The sequence below is a fragment of the Cebus imitator genome, unplaced genomic scaffold (genome assembly GCF_001604975.1).
Source record: "Cebus imitator isolate Cc_AM_T3 unplaced genomic scaffold, Cebus_imitator-1.0 Scaffold318, whole genome shotgun sequence".
NCBI classification, from domain to species: Eukaryota; Metazoa; Chordata; class Mammalia; order Primates; family Cebidae; genus Cebus; species Cebus imitator.
In genome coordinates, this window is record NW_016107633.1 from 1,811,592 (window position 1) to 1,829,919 (window position 18,328).

Genomic DNA, 18,328 nt, shown 5'->3' on the forward strand with positions numbered 1-18,328 from the left:
TCGAGACCATCCTGGTCAACATGGTGAAAACCCATCTCTACTAAAAATACAAAAAATTAGCTGGGTGACACACACCTATAGTCCCAGCTACTTGGGAGGTTGAGGCAGGAAAATCACTTGAACCCAGGAGGTGGGATCCCGCCACTATACTCCCAGACTGGCAACAGAGTGAGACTCCGTCTCAAGAAAAAAAAATTCCCCAAGACACGTTATTGGATTCTAAATTACAACTAATTAAAAAAAATGAAACGGGCCACAATTCCCATAGAAATCATTCCTGACCTCCACTTTTCACTAAGATAGCAGCAAGCAGAAATTTATTTCCCAAGACATGAAAATAATTGAGGGATCACAGAAGAAAAACGTTTAAATGGCATTCCCTTGCAATATTCAATTCACCTCAGCTCCCTGGACTCACAATGTTTACGAAATCAGCGAATTCATCTCTACAGACACTCTATAGTATAACGTAAATGAAGACGATGTCTACATGTACTACAAAACTCCAGAGAGGGGAAAGGCCTTGCATTTTTTACTTTCTACCTTAAAACATAAGACTTTCTTCCCTCTCTAAATGGAAACCATGCTCCGAGACACTAGGTGATTACTGTAAGTGGGAACTCATTTCTTCACTTGTTCCTTTCCCTATTCTGGTATAGTTTTTAATTTAGACCAAGTGACTAAACACATAACTAAAGATGTATCCCATCTTCAGAGAAAACTATTTTCCTATCCACTAAGGGCAACTGGGGAAATCTAGGCTCAGACACAAATACCTCTGCCTTCTCCCTGCTTTCCCCACTCCCACCCCCGGTGTCCAGTGTGGGAACAGGAAAGACAGCAAGGCACCTGCCTGGGCATCCCAGCTGTTCAACATCTGAATCACTTTTCAGTATCTAATACAAAGAAAGCCACAATGAAAGACAAGTCATTGTTCCAAAGTTGTTTTTTATTTTAAGTTTGTTGAAAGAAATAAAATTATATTTAAAAAAATAGAGAAATCTCACAAACTGAAGAAAGCCAGGAACAAAAAGAACAAGTTAGTACTTTTTCCTGAGAGGCAGATCTAACAGCTGCAGAATGGACTTTTTACTTCCCAGCTTTTGTCAAGCAAAACAACTCTCCTATTGCTAAGGCATCAAAAAGCACTGAGTGCGAAATGGGTTGTTCGGGTAAAAGGTCTCATGCCCTCTAATGGCGATTAGAAAACGTGAAAAGCCGCTACAATTTCCTCTCCTTTCATATCAAATGTTAAATTGCCTATGTTTCTACTTTTTATGTAAATTTGAGAATTTCACACATATGACCTGCATTTCAGACCTGGTCGTGTTTGATTAAAATCTTACTACTTAGTGTCTGCACTGGCATCCCAACAACTGATTTCAGGGGCCAGCAGGAGCAAGAGCTGCTCTGATCTCACGACCTGCAGCCAAACCCAGCCAAAATGCACCCATCCCAGGAGACTCAGATGTGCTAGAAATTTACACTAAAGCCTAACTCCTAAAATGATGGACCTGCCCACAAGGGCAGATCACATCCTAATGGTTCATAGGTCACACACAGAACGAAAGTTACAAAAGTCACCTTACAAGTCCCAAAGCTCTAAACGGATTCATTCCCCACACTTGGTTTCCCTAATTTTATACTGATAAATCTATCAAATTAAAAGCTTTCATTTCCAACCACTTCAGAAAGACAGACAACACAATACTTAACATTTTTGTTCTCTGCCGAATTGCTTGCTTGTGCTAAACTTTGGATATGCATGGGTAAAAGGAAAGCTCAAATTATTTTTCCAAAAGTTCCAATCTTGCGTTCTGATTTGAAATACTGAGTACACACCTCCGATGATTTTCCTAAAGTTTCTTTTTAAAGATACTTAAGTCAATTCATATAACTGGCAAGGTCAATTCATGTAACTGGTAACCATAAATTCCATGAGGGCATCAAATTCCCAAAGATATTTTTTAGTAAATAAGAGATTTAAATGTCTGTAGCATCTACCATAGGTGCTTATAGATTCAAGTGACCTATGTATCTCCAATTAATTATGTAACACCAATCAGCTGCTAAGGATCCAATAGGATCCTGTGGGTGTGTCCTGGCTAGTTATTCAAAACATCTCTCATCCTTCACGGGTAGATCCATATTCCAAGGTAAGCTGGTATTGGACCCTAGAAACCCCCATCCTGTCTCCTGGCTCTGTTGGGAGTTAATGGCCCTCCTGGGACAGCATCTCCTGGGCTCCTGTCTTACATTCAGAAGGGCCTTGTGACCCTAAGAATGGCTTTGCTGAGTTGCTGGGCACCATGATGTCTTCTCCTGCCCAGAAGAATGGCACGATCAGCACTTTTCCACCAACCCGAGGATGCTACTTGAGTTTCATTCTGATTACATCATCCCCAGTCCTGGTATGAAACAGCAACATGGCCAAAAATGACCATGTTCAAATAAGATACCTGGGAACACAAACTTTTAGATCAGATATGACTCAGTCTCTCATCTCCAGCCCAGGAACACACAAAAATACAAAAATTTGAGCTAGAACTGTGCTAAGAAAAAAAGAGAGAGAGAGAGAGAAAATGTTGACAAAGACAATCTAAACTACCAACACTGACATAAGCCAGACTCTAGAGAGTCCCTACTTCAGTGACTGCCATTTTTTAGTCTCAACAAAAATGTCAATATCCTGAGTTTTATCAGCATTTTCTAAAATAATTTATGGGACACAAAAGCATATAAATGAATAAAGAGAAGCAGTGGTACAAAGTCTGGAAAGCCCACTAACCAGAAAAAGAAATCTCACAAAAACAGTATCAGAAGATATATTTAAGTGAAATAAATTAAAGGCTAAAACCTTACACTTTCAAGTTTTCTTAGACAATTATTTTGGGAGATGGCATGGAGTTGATACATTTCTCTCATAATCACTTGGTTACGATCAGATAACAGAATGAGCCTTCAAAAGACATTTTTGACTTTAAAAATAATGGCCCCATGGCAGCTAATATGAACACAAGAGAAACTACCTTCTGAATTAATATTCCAAACCCTAATCAGCAGCTTGTGTCATCAAACTGTTAAGACATTCTGCTTACTAACTTGGCTGTCAAAATTGTATCCAAAAAAACACTTATTTAATTAGCATCTGCAGAAACTAAAATTTTGGTACACAAGTTTCTCTATACCACTGAGTTGGTTTTTTAGAATAAAATAATGCCAACCTAAGCCCAAAGTTATCCCAAAAATATCATTCCTATGCTTTAGTTTTATTTTTGTGTTTAATCTATTTGCTTCCTAAATGTTATTTGTATTTTTAAGTCAATTGGCCACATACTGCCTGTAAGATGTGATGAGGTTTCTTTACTTAACTGGACATCACTATTCAAAAACCTGTACTTTTGGGGAAACACAGCACTAATTATGTTAAAACGAAGTTTGTGCCATACATAAAATCACACCAAATTACACACTCATTGCTTTCTATATCTCTAGGAATTTATAATACATAATTTAGAAGAAAAATCACAAATAGATTATCGTAGGTGGCATTCAACTTTTCTTAATCTAATTCAGCCTATTCATTAAAACCAAGAACCTTCTGCATGGCCTGCCAGCTTCCCATTTCTTTTGTCAACTTAAAAAAGGAGCATTTCTTGGGACAACAGGATTTATTAAAAACATCGGGATCCTGGATATTTTGTTTTTACCATATACCTTAACATTTGGGGGATTCTGATCCCCACAAAAATCTCTATCATTTAAAACCAGATAGTTGAATTACATGCTACCAGTTTTAGCTAATCAACTCTTCAGTGCTGATCCTAGAAAACAGCCTCCAATGGGTCTCTGAATAATGGAAAAGGACAACTTTCAGCCATTGACATGAATGGTGTTGGCGGTCACACCTTTAACGTTCAAGCCACAAGTTGTGAAGTCTGGAAAGGGTGCAGTCTACTGTCCCGAACTGTCGGCATCTGCTGTCGTATTTTCAGTGCTAATGGATTGTACGTTGTCTGCAAGGTTGTGTGCGTGCTCAAGAAACAAATCTTTGAGTACACTTAATTCCTTGGTCAGCAATTTGATTTTTGCTTCCAACCGTTCATTCTCTTCTTTGAGCTGATTCACTCTCTGCAGTGTGTCTTGTGCTTTCTGCTTGCTTTTCAACCGGCTCTTTTTCACAGCCATGTTGTTCCTCTCTCGGCGCTGCCGATACTCGTCACTGTTTCGATCCATGGGTGAGCTCTTTTTGCTCTGCTTGCTGGGAGCCACAGCTTTGCCTCCTCCCCCAGGGCCAGCAGGCACCAGCTGAGGGACTTGCTGTAAGCCGCTGGCATGTGCCTGGGTATGGATAACACTAATTCCGTTCACCCCTGGAGTGCTGTTTTGCTGCGATATCTTGCTCATTTGGCCACTCTCCCTTGCCAACACAGAACAGGCAAAAACGAGGGCAAGGTGATCAATGGTTTCCACGCTAAGCTGCCAAAAACTCTTCACATGTACCTAGTTAAAAAATAAATTGCATTAAAATGTTTGAAATGACAGGATCAAATGAGATTAAACTTGTATGTACCTAACATCAGGGCAACATTAATTGATTCTGCTGAGAAGTCTACAGCAACTGCCAACTGTTGCAATGTTTCAGAAGTCTAAATCCTTTCACTTAGAAAGGCACCATCAGGCGAACTCAGCCCACCTGGATACCTGAGGGCACTGCCCCTCTGTGATTGTTATCAAAAATGGGAGGAAAACAAAAGACTGCCACTAATTAGGTAGCGCATGTGAACTAACAGCACTGACAATCTGCCAGGGAGAGGCCGCAGCTGACTGTGGTAGAAAGACACCTGCAATGAAAGGGGGGAAACTTTCCATTGTTGGCTCAAGTCAAAACAGAAGGCTGGGGTGGCGCCCCTGTCTCAAGTGTTCGTGAGGAATATCATGCTACTGCCTCTATGGGTTCCATGTTCTAATATGCAGAGAAGGAGTCATCGAGGTCTCAAGTTCTCTCCCAAAGCTCTCTTTATGGGAGATTTTGAAAAGGTAGTTTTTTGCTTTATTTTTTAATGACCTCAAATGATAATTCCACATTTTAACAAAATTTACTGAGTTAGTTTCTTGAATTTAGGAGCTCTGAGATTCAATTTGTTCCCCATCCCACTGGGCTTGTAAAAAGTATGTGTTTTTCCTTCTTGACACAATTAATACAACTTCTAAATACATTCAATCTGAAACCACAAGGAAAGAAACAGAAGCCCTAATGATGCATCCTAATGGGGCCCAGGCTGGACAAAGGGGTTGAGCAGCGATGGTGCCTGTGGCCACGTCACGCTACCAAATGAGCTAGTGTGAACTCGGAGGACGCACCAGCTCTGAAGCATCCCTGTGCAGCTGCCTGCAGAAATTAAGTCACGGTTTCGAAAACCCAGTCACATGTGGACTACTCTGAATCCAATCAAGTCCCCACAGTTGCCCCAAGAAGTATAAAAGTGTCACTATCCTATCATCATGAGACCACTTCAAGACAAACTAAGTTTAGCAAACAGTATCCACCAAGAAGTCACGGCACTCTTAGAAATTTAGAAAGCACTGTTAGGTACACAAAGCTATCCTGTTCTCTTTTAACAAAACTGCTAAAATTACGTCAGTGGAAAAAATCTGGAGTCAGATTTATGCAGTGATCCCACAATGAGAGAAAGCTCAGTTAGCAAACACCAGTTGCTACACCCAAACCTTCAGCCAGGCAATTCTGTACACTGTTTATTGGTCTCTTAAAAAAAAAAAAACGTTGCTTTAAAAAATCCATATGTCACTACTTTCAACTGTTTTCAAAGCCACACAGCTGGCTCTGAGCTAGTAGGTCATTTGTTCTCACTCCAACACTAAGGCAAGACAGAAAGCGTCCCTCCAAAGTGTGGGGGCTATCCACTCCAAGTCTATAGTAATGGACAGTTCACAATTTCCCTTGATCATTATCTGGTTGCCTGATTTTTCTTCCAGCGGAAAAGTGGCTGTTTGGTATTGATCTGAGCCACGCTTAGTGCCACCTAACATTATTATTGCTTATCTATTTGGTGTCGAGTGAGCAGAAGTGCTTTACTCAATTTTTAAGAACTTGTTTAATGTAACACCTCTCCTAAGACTGTCTTAACAATCATGATCATGTTCACCTTATCTCTCTACTTTTTAATATTTTTTATATACCCATTATATTTTTAGCCTTTAAGCTCTCTACAGTCAAGTTGGCCATGCTCAGAGACAGCAACGATCCAAAGTGGTAGAGACCAGTGGCCAGTTCTTGTCTTGGCTGTGGCTCCCCCTACTTTAGTTTGGGTGAACCTCTTTTCTTCCGTGGGCATCTCTTCCCTATATGCAAATGAGGGATGTGGAATGGTAAGACACTTTCTCACAGACAACACACCACGACCTTCAGTCACTAATAGCTCTTACTCACTACAGGGTCGATGTTCATGCCTGTTTCTGTAACCAAAGATACAGGAACAGGGATGGGCTCTTTTATCTCTGTCTGACTCATCTTTCAAGTTACTAGGCTGAACATGTGTGGTAGGCGAGGTTTTGAAGGTAAGCTCTTTGGCCTGAAAAGAGTATTCACGGAATCTACAAACTGGTGAAAATGTAAGAAGGAGAAACCTGGAGATAATCAAAATAGCTCCAAGAATGTTTTGTTCAAAAAGTTCTTTAACCATATAAATAGCTCTTAGAGTGAAGAGGAAAAATAACCAAGTAAAAGGGAATCAAAGAGCTAAGTGGTTTTACACTGAAAAGGGGGCTCTCATTTATGCTTTTGTTCCTTCCACACACATTTACTGAACACCTACAACAAGCAAAAAATGTTTATTTCAAAGCTGGATAGTCAGTCCTAAATCGAAATGGGGCTCCTCTGCGGATAAACACAACTCCAACGTTCAGGCTACAGGAAGCAGGGCGGTGCCTGGCTTCCATCCATGTGAATCACTCAAGTAGGAAACAGCAGGAAAGCTGAAGAGCAGTGGTTCTCAAAGTGTAGTCCCTGGACCAGCATCGCCATCATCTAGAACTCCTTTGAAATACAACTTCTCAGGCTGCCCCAGACTTAGAATCAGGAGTTCCAAGAACAGGGCTGAGCCATCTTTTCATAAGGGGACCTCCAAGTAACTTTGATGACACTGAAGTCTGAGAGCTTCTGCTGTTGCTTCCCCATGAATATTGAGAATGGTGCACTAACTGGGTAACAGGCTTTGTTTTAATTCAAACTTAATTCAAGTAATGTTCATTCATGTCAGTCGCTTTCCTGAAAGCGCAGAATGCTAGAATGAATAAAACAAAATTAAATTTTTCTCAAGTTTCACATGTGAAAAGAAACCTAGCAAGAATTTTCCTAATCCCTTTGTGCCTTTTTTCCACATACCTAGAACCCAATATTCCTCCCCTTGCCCACCAAAATAAATTCTTCAATTTCCTCAATGAAGGTCAGCATTTCAAAATAGTCATAGATGTTTCTTCCTGGTCCTAAATCTGTCTACTCTTTGGGATTTGACAATTCTACCTAAGACAAACAAAAAACAAAACAAAACCAATTTCCCATCTTCCCTTCCTCTCCATCCCAATGCCATTGAAATCACCTTAGGCCACTATCGTCTCTCAGGGACACTGGTCTCTGGTCTAGCCTGCTTCCTCCAACCTCTATCTCTAGAGTCATCACTCAAACCTGACTGAGTCACTCTCCTGCTGAAAATTCATCCCTGGCTCCAGTCTACAGGATCAAATCCAAGGTCCTGACCCTCTCTCCTCCCTCACATCCCATCTTGACAGTACTAAACCACTATATATATCCTCCACGGTCTGTGCTTTCTCTTTTCTTTGGGCTTCTGGGAAGAGTTGTTCTAGGTCTGTCAGCTCCAGCTGCATCGTGTGTCTCCCTGCAGATATTCACAAACATCTAGTTTAGAGCCCATGAGGAAGGGGACGTCCCCCTTGTGGGAGTACAGAAGCGGGTCACTGGGGCATGAGAAAGAACATCAACATCGTCTTTCTAACCCAATCCTTTTGAAGTGATTTACAACACACAAAACAAACAGACTGTAAATAAACATCCATTAGGAGTTCATGCTCCTTTTTTTTTTTTCTTTTTTGACTTTTTTTACTGATAGAGCTAGAAAGCCACAAACGCAGGGGGCCAGTGTACCTATCAATATAACAACCCATAGAATCAGTCCTCCCAAGAACACACAATACACCTGGAATTGTGGCTACCTGTATTTACCATTACTGTGACAAGGTGAGGCAATCTTAGACCCTAAGACCAAATTCAGTTCCATGAGGTCCTATTTGTCTTGACCAAGGGCTCCACACGTAGTGTTTAATTTCCCAGTGATGAAACTGTCACTCCAAGACCAGAGAGCCTTGCAGACAGACAGAATGTGCTCTTGAGAATTTAAAGGACATTCTCAATGAAGTTTTGTTTCCACCTACTTTTTTTAAAAAGCAGGTATTAAAAATAACTAAACCAGCCAAATGTGCCCACCAGAAGCAGGAATCAAGAAGCTGAAATATGCTTCAGCTCCCTGGTACCCTATAATTATTTAGCCTTGTTTACAACAACTTTTTCCGGAAGCAGAATCAACCTTATGACCAGCTTATCCCAAATACTACTCAAGGGCTAACAGATGACCACATCTTAAACATCAAGAGCTTCTAGACGTAGAATGTCTTCGTAAATTATGCCCTTATAGGATCTTCTCTTAAAATTTTCTCTGGGAGTCAAATTTCTCGGGGAGAAGTCGGCCTTAAGAGACAACCTATTCATCTAAGCAGTCAATTTTGACACGACTACCAATTCGGGTGCCACCCACCAACACTGAGACCTTTCTAAATCTTACACATTTCAGGATGCCAGAGTACAGTATAAACCTCAAACAAGAAGAAAACCAAACCCGTAAACCTGCGGAAGAGCAGCAACGCACAAGATGCCCTGGAAAACACTCTCCTCCCCCCCACACATGCATTTCCATCCTCCGCATCTGGGCACCTCTGCTGACTGTGTGCCCTGCTTCGCTCCTTCCATGCCCGCAAAGTGCTTCATTTCTTCTCCTTCTATTCGACCCGTGGGTGTTGCGTGTTCTCCTAAACTACGTTCAGCAGTAAAGTGCAGGACATTCAAACAGCTCCAGAAAGAACCAAAATATTCTATCTGCAAACTCATGCATTCAAAAACCAATTGCTTTCCCTATTTTATTGATCAGTCTTTGAACTGCTCAACAGATTTTCGATCACCGCAGGCTGAGCCGTTCCGGAGGAGCAGGACTCTAAAACCCGATTCGGTCCACCTTCAGCTATTTTGGGAACACCCTTCATCCCCGGGGGCCAATGCGAGCCTGGCCAGTCACACCACCCGTCTCACCGAGAGGGGGCCGGGCTCCTCAGGGGGCACTCCCCAGCAGTCCGCGCGCTCCCGGCCCGCAGCAAGGGGCGCCCCGGGCAGCGCGGGGGTCGGCGGGCGGCGCCGCGACTCTGGGCCGCGGCCAGGAATGAGCTCAGCGTCCCCGCCGGGTGTTGCCGGCAGGTTGCATCAGACGCCGAGCGGCGCCGCCGCCCGCGCCTCCAGCCTCGCGGGGCCTTCCTGAGCCAGTCGGCCGTCTGGGGCTGGGGCTGGGTTTCCCCGATTCGGGCCCGCGCCCAGGCAAGCAGCAGGCGCCGCCGCGGCCTCCTCCTCCCCGCTCTCAGGGCGCCCGCCGCGACCTCCTTACCTGCGCCTCCAACCCGCCCGCCCCCAGGCGGCCTCCACTCAGAGCGGCCCCGCGCGGCGCGGCCCGAGCCGACCCAGGCCTCACAGCCCGCGAGTCCGCGAGGAGGAGCGACGGTTACGAAACCGGTAGCCTCCGCCCGTTCCGCAGCCGCGGCCACCGGCTTCCCCGCCTCGCCGGGGCCGCGCGCGCTGCCGCCGCCGTCGTGACCAATGGGAGCGCCGGCCTACGGGAGACACGGCCTTCTCTCGCGACGGGCAGCGCTCTCGACCAATCGCAAGCCGCATGGCTACAGGAGGCGGGCACGCGGCAGGGGCGTGGGCTCGGTGCTGCTGGCTCGGCGGGTGTGGCGGGAGCAGGCGGCGGATAGTTGCGGCGCCGCGGTATCTCGGCGGCTCGCCCGGGCTGGCGGCGGCCCAGTAGCGTGGACGACTCAGGTTTGAGTCGGAGGCTCAAGAGCCGTCACCCTGTGGAGGCCAGTCCTGCCTTTGGAAGCATTTCCTGAGGTGTTTTTGGGAACACGGGTGACTGTTTTGGTTTTGCGGCGTCCCATGGGAGTCCACCCCGCCTCCCCCGCGACGTCCTTCACAGAGTTTCTCCGCACGGAGCGCCCCGCAGGCGGGCGGGCTTTGTCACGGAAAAACGAGTGGAGGCCGAGGCGGGAGGATGGCTTGAGCCCAGGAGTTGGAGACCAGCCTGGACAACATAGCGAGACCCCATCTCTGTTATTAATTTTTCATTTCTTTTTTTATTATTATTGCATTTCAGGTTTGGGGGTACATGTGAAGAACATGCAAGATTGTTGCATAGGAACACACGTGGCAGTGTGATTTGCTGCCTTCCTCCCTATCACCTATATCTGGTATTTCTCCCCATGCTCTCTCTCCCCAACTCCCCACACCCCACCGACCCTCCCCTATTTCCCCCCAACAGACCCCAGTGTGTAGTGCTCCCCTCCCTGTGTCCATGTGTTCCCATTGTTCAACACCCGCCTATGAGTGAGAACACGCGGTGTTTGATCTTCTGCTCTTGTGTCAGTTTGCTGAGAATGATGGTTTCCAGGTTCATCCATGTATGAAGCCAAATATTTTGCACATAGGATTAGCATTGATGCCACATGCGTGAAAGCTGCATCTGTGCTTTGTTGTTAGGGTGAAGTTCCTAAATCGATCCCCTCTGGGTGCCTTCCAGGTGGACGTGTGCGAGGTGATCTCCACACATCAATCCGGTGTGACTTAGAACTCACCAGGAGAACCTGAAAGCGTTTTAACACCAGGAAGCAGCAGCTCGCTGGGCGGAGGGCAGAGCTCGTCTGGTAGGTTTGATTGCTTCCTCTTTAGCAGTGCATATTATTCAAAAAATTGAGACTTTGAAAGAGGAAATGTTGCAGCGCCCATGGAACCAGCTTGCCCCGTAAGATTGTTTCGAGGAATCAGTAATATGATAAAGTAAGAAATTTAAAAAGAGGTCACAGTTAAAACTGAACAGTGGGCTGAGCGAGGTGGCTCAGGCCTGTAATCCCAGCACATTGGGAGGCCGAGGTAGGTGGATCATTTGAGGTCAGGAGTTATAGACCAGCCTGGGCAATATGGCAAAACCCCATCTCTACCCAAAATACAAAAGATTAGCCAGGTGTAGTGGTGCTACACTTGTGGTCCTAGCTACTGAGATGGGAGGGTGCAGTGAGCTAAGATTGAACCACTGCACTCCAGCCGGAGCCACAGAATGAGACCCTGCCTTCAAAAACAAAAGTGAATAATGCTCACAGATGCACACTTGGGAAAATAACAGTGTCACCAAAACAAGTGTGTTTCTTCACACTGGCTCTCGGTATTCCGAGCTGAAGTTTCTTTTTTTGACCCAGGGTCTTGCAATGTTGCCCCAGCTGGAGTGCGATGGCACCATTACAGCTTGATCATGGCTTACTGCAGCCTTGACCTCCTGGGCTCAAGCCATCCTCCTGCCTCAGCCTCCAAAGTAGGTGGGCTTACAGGCATGCACCACAACATGTAGCTAATTTTTAAAAAATGTTTTATAGAGATGAGGGCTCACCATATTGCCCACTCTGGTCTTAAACTCCTGGGCTCAAGTGATCCTTCTGTCTCGGCCTCCCAGATTGCTGGGATTATGGGTGTGAGCAACTGAGCCTTGCCTGAAATTGCTTCGAGCAAGATTTTAGTACTATTAAAATAGATTGTGATTTATTGCTCACAAAATTGTAATTTTACTCTGAATATTTCCTAATCACTTAAAAAATGTATAGAAAAAAAAACTTACATAGGTATATTCAATTATCCTCTGGTTTGCAAGGCGCTCTGCCAAGCCAGTCTGATGGGTCTGGGGAGGCCTGAAAGATGAACGGGGTTTGGCTAGGCACCGCAGAGGACATGGGTACAGCAGTCACAGGGAATTCTTGTCTGGAGTTCTATGATGGGAGAAATTTAAGGCTAAACTGGCTGAAAGTAAAGTGGAGACCAACAAGCTAGCCAGGGGAAGCATTCAGATTTTTACCCTAAGAGATGGAAGCTTCAGAAAGATTTGCTCTCACCATAAGGAAATGAGAGCCTGGTGAAGCCTCGAGGTCTACTATGCAGCTTTTTTACAAGCCACAGGGACCCAAGCTGTCACAGTAAAAGAAAAATTTCCTGCATATCTCTCTGCCTCACTGGTAATCAGTATATATTCTACAAATCCAAAGAATGAGTAAACTCTGTAGCACTTTGGGAGGCCAAGGTGAGAGGATCACTTGAGGCCAGGAGTTCAAGACCAGCTTGACAACATAGTGAGACCCCCCCATCTCTATTTAATTAAAACAAATAAAAAATAAAAAGATAAAATCCCCTCCAAAGGACTTGGGAAGTAGGATGTCCTGTTCACTGCTACTATGATTCGCTGCATTAGTTACCTAAGAGATATGAATTCTAATGTTCATAGCTTCACCACTTACTAGATGTGCAGCCTTGGGCAAATTACTTAACCTCTCTGTTATCTGTAAATGGAGAAGACAGCAGTGTCGCTGTAAGGATTAAAGGAATGAGTGTGTTAGGCCCCTAAAACAGTACCTGCCTGGTACACAGTACGACCTCAAAAGTATTAACTACAGGCCGGGCACGGTGGCTCAAGCCTGTAATCCCAGCACTTTGGGAGGCTGAGGCGGGTGGATCACGAGGTCAAGAGATCGAGACCATCCTGGTCAACATGGTGAAACCCCGTCTCTACTAAAAATACAAAAAATTAGCTGGGCATGGTGGCACGTGCCTGTAATCCCAGCTACTCAGGAGGCTGAGGCAGGAGAATTGCCTGAACCTAGGAGGCGGAGGTTGCGGTGAGCCGAGATCGCGCCATTGCACTCCAGCCTGGGTAACAAGAGTGAAACTCCGTCTCAAAAAAAAAAAAAAAAAAAAAAAGTATTAACTACATGGCCAGGTAGAGTGGCTCACTCCTGTAATCCCAGTACTTTGGGAAGGCGAAACTGGAGTGCAGTGGCATGATCGTACCTCACTGCAGCCTTTAACTCCTAGGCTCAAGCAGTCCTCCCACCTCAGCCTCCCCAGTAGTTAGGACTACAGACATGCATCACCACACCTGGCTTATTTTTAAATTTTTTGTAGAGATGGGGTCTCCCTATGCTGCCCCAGTCAGTCTCAAACTCCTGGGCTTATGATCCTCCGACCTCAGCCTCCCAAAGTACTGGGTATGATGGGTGGCATGTGCCTATGGTCCCAACTACTCAGGAGATCTAGGTAGGAGGATCGCTTGAGCCCGGGAGGCAGAGATTGCAGTGAGCCTAGATTGGCCTGGGCAACCAAGTGAGACTCTGTCTCAAAAAAAAGTATTAGCTGTTATTACCATGGTGCTCATACATGAATTACAAACAAATTGCATCCACAGAATCATATAGACTGAAACACACTGTAAAATGAGGCCAAGCTGTGCTTATACTGCTTTGCTGATTCAGGCACTAAACACACATGATGCTGAAGGTCTTGTTGTTGACCCTATGTTGTATCCTAGAAGGTGTTTTTTAGATAAGTTCCTTAGTTATCACATCTTATTTCATTTGTTTCCACAAAGTAGAGTGGAGAAACAACTTAGTAATTTGAATTTTTTAAATTTGAAAGCCAGATCAATAGAAGTTTACTATGCAAACTGAAATAAGTTAATATATATTTGGAAAGTTTCTGAAAAACCAATGTACCAAATTAACCGCCTTTGATAGGAGAACCGGACTGTATCTGTAATATTTGAAAGCTGGGAAAATGCGCATCAGAGGTTTGAGTCTCCGTTGATGTGTCTTGCAGCATGTGAGTGATAATGTGATTATCAATCATTCTGCATTGGTTAAGGCTCTTTGGTTGGAAGTAAGTGAAAACAATCTCCAACTAGCCTAAGCACTAAACAAGGCCTTGGTGAAAGACATTAGGGCACTCCACGAAATACCCAGGTCATGTCAGAACCAAGAACAGATGTCTTTGTCTGTGTCTGTGTGTGTATGTGTGTGTGTGTGTGTGTGTGTGTTTCTTCGTGCTGATTTCATTATGCTTTCTGCTGGCACATAAACCTTCACATGGCTAATGACAGCCTCAGTGTTCATAGCTTCAGTCCCTAAAGAAAGGCCAACTCTTTTTAAGCTCCTGTTCCAGCAGTCCTAGGTGAGGACTCTTGGATTCGCACAGCTGGGTCACGTACTGACCTGGGAATGATCAAGGGTTAAGAGCGGGTGGTGATGGATGAACATGGCTGCTCTGGAGAGGTTGGCAGAGGCTGATCTCAGAGGAAAAAGAAGTGTTGGACAGAGAAATCCCCCAATATGCACTTCAAGTAGCAGATCACTGCGGTCGCTCATTCTGGCCAACTGATCTGTTCTTTTTTGTGTGATACGATCCCTGTGCTTGAGGGCAAAATGTAGACCTGCAGTTTTCTCTCTGGAAGCATGAAACAGTGTTTGAAATCATAACAGCTGCGATGCCAAGTGGTTGTCTTAGGATATCCCCACATCTCATAAGCGAGTCCTATGGATGATAGAGAAAAATCTGACAATCTAAGCTTCAGCAGTTGGCAAGTACTGCAAATGTCCATTCTAAAGCACTTTTCAGTTTGCCAGATTGCATTATCCCATGAGTTGAGACACGTCATCTGTCTTAAGGATAAGTACATGTCATCTCTGCACACAAAGGTATGTGAGCACATGAAAATAGGTACATATCACCTGCACACGTGAGGAAAGCCACATGCATCTGTGCACACACAGGTGCCTGTCATCTCTACACATAAGGAGAGATGTGATGCCACCTGGGATCACTTGAGGCCAGGAGTTCAAGACCAGCCTGGGCAACATGGCAAAACTCCATCTCTACTAAAATTACCAAAATTGGCTGGGCATGGTGGCACACACCTGTAATCCCAGCTACTCGGGAGACTGAGGCAGGAGAATCCCTTGAACCTGAGAGGCAGAGGTTGCAGTGAACCGAGATTGTGCCATTACATTCCAACCTGGGCAACAGAGTAAGACTTTGTCTTAAAAAAAAAAAAATTGGTGTTTGTGAGGTATGTGACACCAGTCTCCATCAAGGCAGTGTGATGGGCTTTGGAGACAGAACAGAGTGGTGTTGGCTAGCATTTAACCCAGCTAAACCTCCAGTCCTCATCTAGGGAGGATTGACAGTAAATATTTCATAGAGTTGTTATGAGGATTAAGTAAACCAACATGAAAAGGAGCTAGCATAGGGCCTGGCACATAAGAGGCACAAAATAAGTGTTTTCTAGTGTGTCCAAGAATAAGTTGCTACGTAGAAAACAGTTATTGGTTTCCAATATCATTCTCCAATAACAGGAGCCAGACCTTTTACAGAAGTGGCTGATTCTAGGGCTGGGGCAGGAAATATACAAGGTAAGCCTGGAGCATCCTGCAGTGTCAGAAAGGAAGTCCTCAGAAAGTGAAACAGTTGGGGGCATGTGTCTCAGTCAGCTGAGGTTGCCATCACAAAATACCATAGACTTGAGGGCATGAACAACACAACTTTGTTTCTTTCTGGAGGCTAGAAAGTCCAAGATCAAGGTGCTGGCGAGGTAAATTTCACTCTGAGGCCTCTTCTCTTGGCTTGGAGGCAACTGCAGCCTCCCCGTGTGCTCACATGATCTCTTCTTTGTGCACTTGTTGGGAGTCGGTGTGGGGAAAGACCAAGTTCTCCAGCATGTTTTCATATAAGGGTGCTAATCCCATCCCAAGTGCCCCACCCCATGACCTCTTCCAAACCCTAGTTATCTCCCAAAGACCCCATCTCCAAATACCGTCACATGTGGGTCAGGGCTTCAACATATGAATTTGGGAGACATAAACATTCCATCCATAACCCTCTATCAAAGGGTCACAGGAGCCAAATGAAAGTGCCCCCAATGCCCAAAGCTGGAAATATTTGAGTGGCAAAACAAATAGTGTAGTATTTAATTATAACCCAAAGTATGAGATGAATATCCATGAGTCCCTAGAGATGTTAATAAATGATGGAATAAATGAATAAATGGCAGAGAAGAGGCAAATCTCCCACGCAGAACATCAAATAATTGACAGTCTGCCCTCAGGCTGGGGAGCTTAACTCTCTGCTTCTTAACCGTGGGCTGCACATAGTGACTTCCTTTCGAAGAGTAGAATATGGAGGAGAAGAAAGAGTAACTATACAGTGGAGAAACCTGACAAAGACTAGCAGGTGATCGAAGTCCACAGCAGCAGTCATAAACCATGTTGATAGCAAGTATCCTTGATAAGATAAGATGAAAATGGCCCTTTACCTTTGGTCTTCCTCCTGAGAACTCAGAACCCCAGTCTAAGAAAAACACTGAATTCCAATAGAGCAGCATTTTATAAAATACGTGCCTAAGACTCCTCAAAACTGTCAAGGTCATCAAACAAGGAAAGTCAGATAAGTGTCACAGTCTAGAGCAGCAGTCCCCAACATTTTTGGCACCAGGGACCAATTTCATGGAAGACATTTTTTCCATGGATAGGGGGCAGCAGGAGAGAAGAGACTGTTTCGGGATGCCACGGTCCTACCTCAGATCATCAGGCATTAGATTCTGATAAGGAGCGTGCAACCTAGATCGCTTACATGCACAGTTCACAATAGGGTTCGCGCTCCTGTGACAGTCAAATGCCACTGTTGCTAAGACAGGAGGCAGAGCCTAGGCAGTAATGTTTGCTCACCCGCCACGTACCTCCTGCTGGGCAGCCTGGTTCCTAACTGGTCTGTGGCTGAGGGATTAGGGACACCTGGTCTAGAGGATTCTAAGGAGATATGATGACTAAATGTGATGTGGTATCCTAGATGGGATCCTGGAACAGAAAAAGGATATTAGAAACTAAGGAAATCCAGATGTGATGTATGGGCAATATTTATTAATGAATTTTAGTCAGTGATAATGAATCAATATATTTTCATTAACTATAACAAATACACGAGTATAAGGTGTGAGTAATAGGGGAACTGGGAAATCTCTGTACTGCCTTTGCAAGTTTTTATAAATCTTTTTTATTATTATACTTTAAGCTCTAGAGTACATGTGCAGAACATGCAGGTTTGTTACATAGGTATTTACGTGCCATGGTGGTTTGTTGCATCCATTACCCCATCGTCTACATTAGGCATTTCTCCTAATGCTATCCTTCCCCTAGCCCTCCATTCCCCGACAGGCCCTGGTGTGGGATGTAAATCTTAAGTTGTTTGAGTCATGCACAGTGCCTGTAATCCCAGCACTTTGGGAGGCCGAGGCAGAAAGATTGCTTGAGCTCAAGAGTTTGAAGCCAGCCTAGCCAACATAGTGAGACCCCATCTCTAAAAAAATAAAATTAGCTAAGCTAATTTTGGTAGTGTGTGCCTGTGGTCCCAGCTACTCGGAAGGTTGAGGTGGGAGGACAGTCTGGGCCTGGAAGATTGAGGCTGCAGTGAGCTGCGACAGCTCCATTGCACTCCAGCCTGGGCAACAGAGTGAGGCCCTGTCTCTTATAATAATTAATTAAAAATAAAATAGTTCTGAGAAATTTTCTTAAAGTATTTTGGATGCATTGCAGTCTTAACATTAACCTAAAACAGTACCATTTTGAAACAGAACAACCCAGATTAAGGCCAGATTTTAGCCAAACGGGGAAAGAAGAACGCAGCAGAAGAGCCTCGGGCCCCACTCCCTCCCTCAATCCGCTAGTGGTGACCGTGCTTCTGCCGTAAAACCCAAAACATGCAGAGAAATGGAGCCAAAAGGGAGAATAGAACTACAGAAGCTCCTCCAGGAGGAGAGAGGGATAGAAAGAAGGAAGGGGAGGTGGACGGGCGCACTTTGAGGCCCAGGACACCATCTTTGGTCCTAGTGGGGGAAACTCCATCCTCAGCTGAAGGTCCTGACACCAGGTCAACCCCTGGAAGCTGCAAGATTAAGCTGAGAAGGAAATGAGAAGCTTCACAGACAAAGGGACATGGTTGTCCCCAGCACTCATTCTCCCATTTTCTTTCCTCTGTCTCAGTCAATAGATGTTGACTGAATTCCTGCTCTGAGCCAGGCCCTGTCCCAAATTCTGGGAGTCCTGTGAGGACCAAGCC

General features: G+C 44.8%; 1 protein-coding gene across 3 annotated transcripts; it reads right to left on the minus strand.

Moving 5' to 3' along the window:
* Positions 1-928: 928 nt before the first annotated feature.
* On the minus strand, positions 929-10,293 carry CEBPG (CCAAT enhancer binding protein gamma). 3 transcript variants are annotated; one of them, XM_017504239.1, is made up of 2 exons: positions 9,744-10,293; positions 929-4,503 (listed from the first exon to the last, which is right to left on the minus strand). In XM_017504239.1, exon 2 carries the CDS (start codon positions 4,405-4,407, stop codon positions 3,955-3,957), a length of 453 nt encoding a protein of 150 aa, XP_017359728.1. In that variant the 5' UTR covers positions 4,408-4,503; positions 9,744-10,293; the 3' UTR covers positions 929-3,954. The 3 variants fall into 3 exon arrangements, with proteins under 3 accessions (XP_017359728.1, XP_037585724.1, XP_037585725.1); XM_037729796.1 differs by lacking the exon at positions 9,744-10,293 and adding an exon at positions 9,026-9,432; XM_037729797.1 differs by lacking the exon at positions 9,744-10,293 and adding an exon at positions 9,398-9,417.
* Between the last annotated feature and the right edge of the window lie 8,035 nt (positions 10,294-18,328).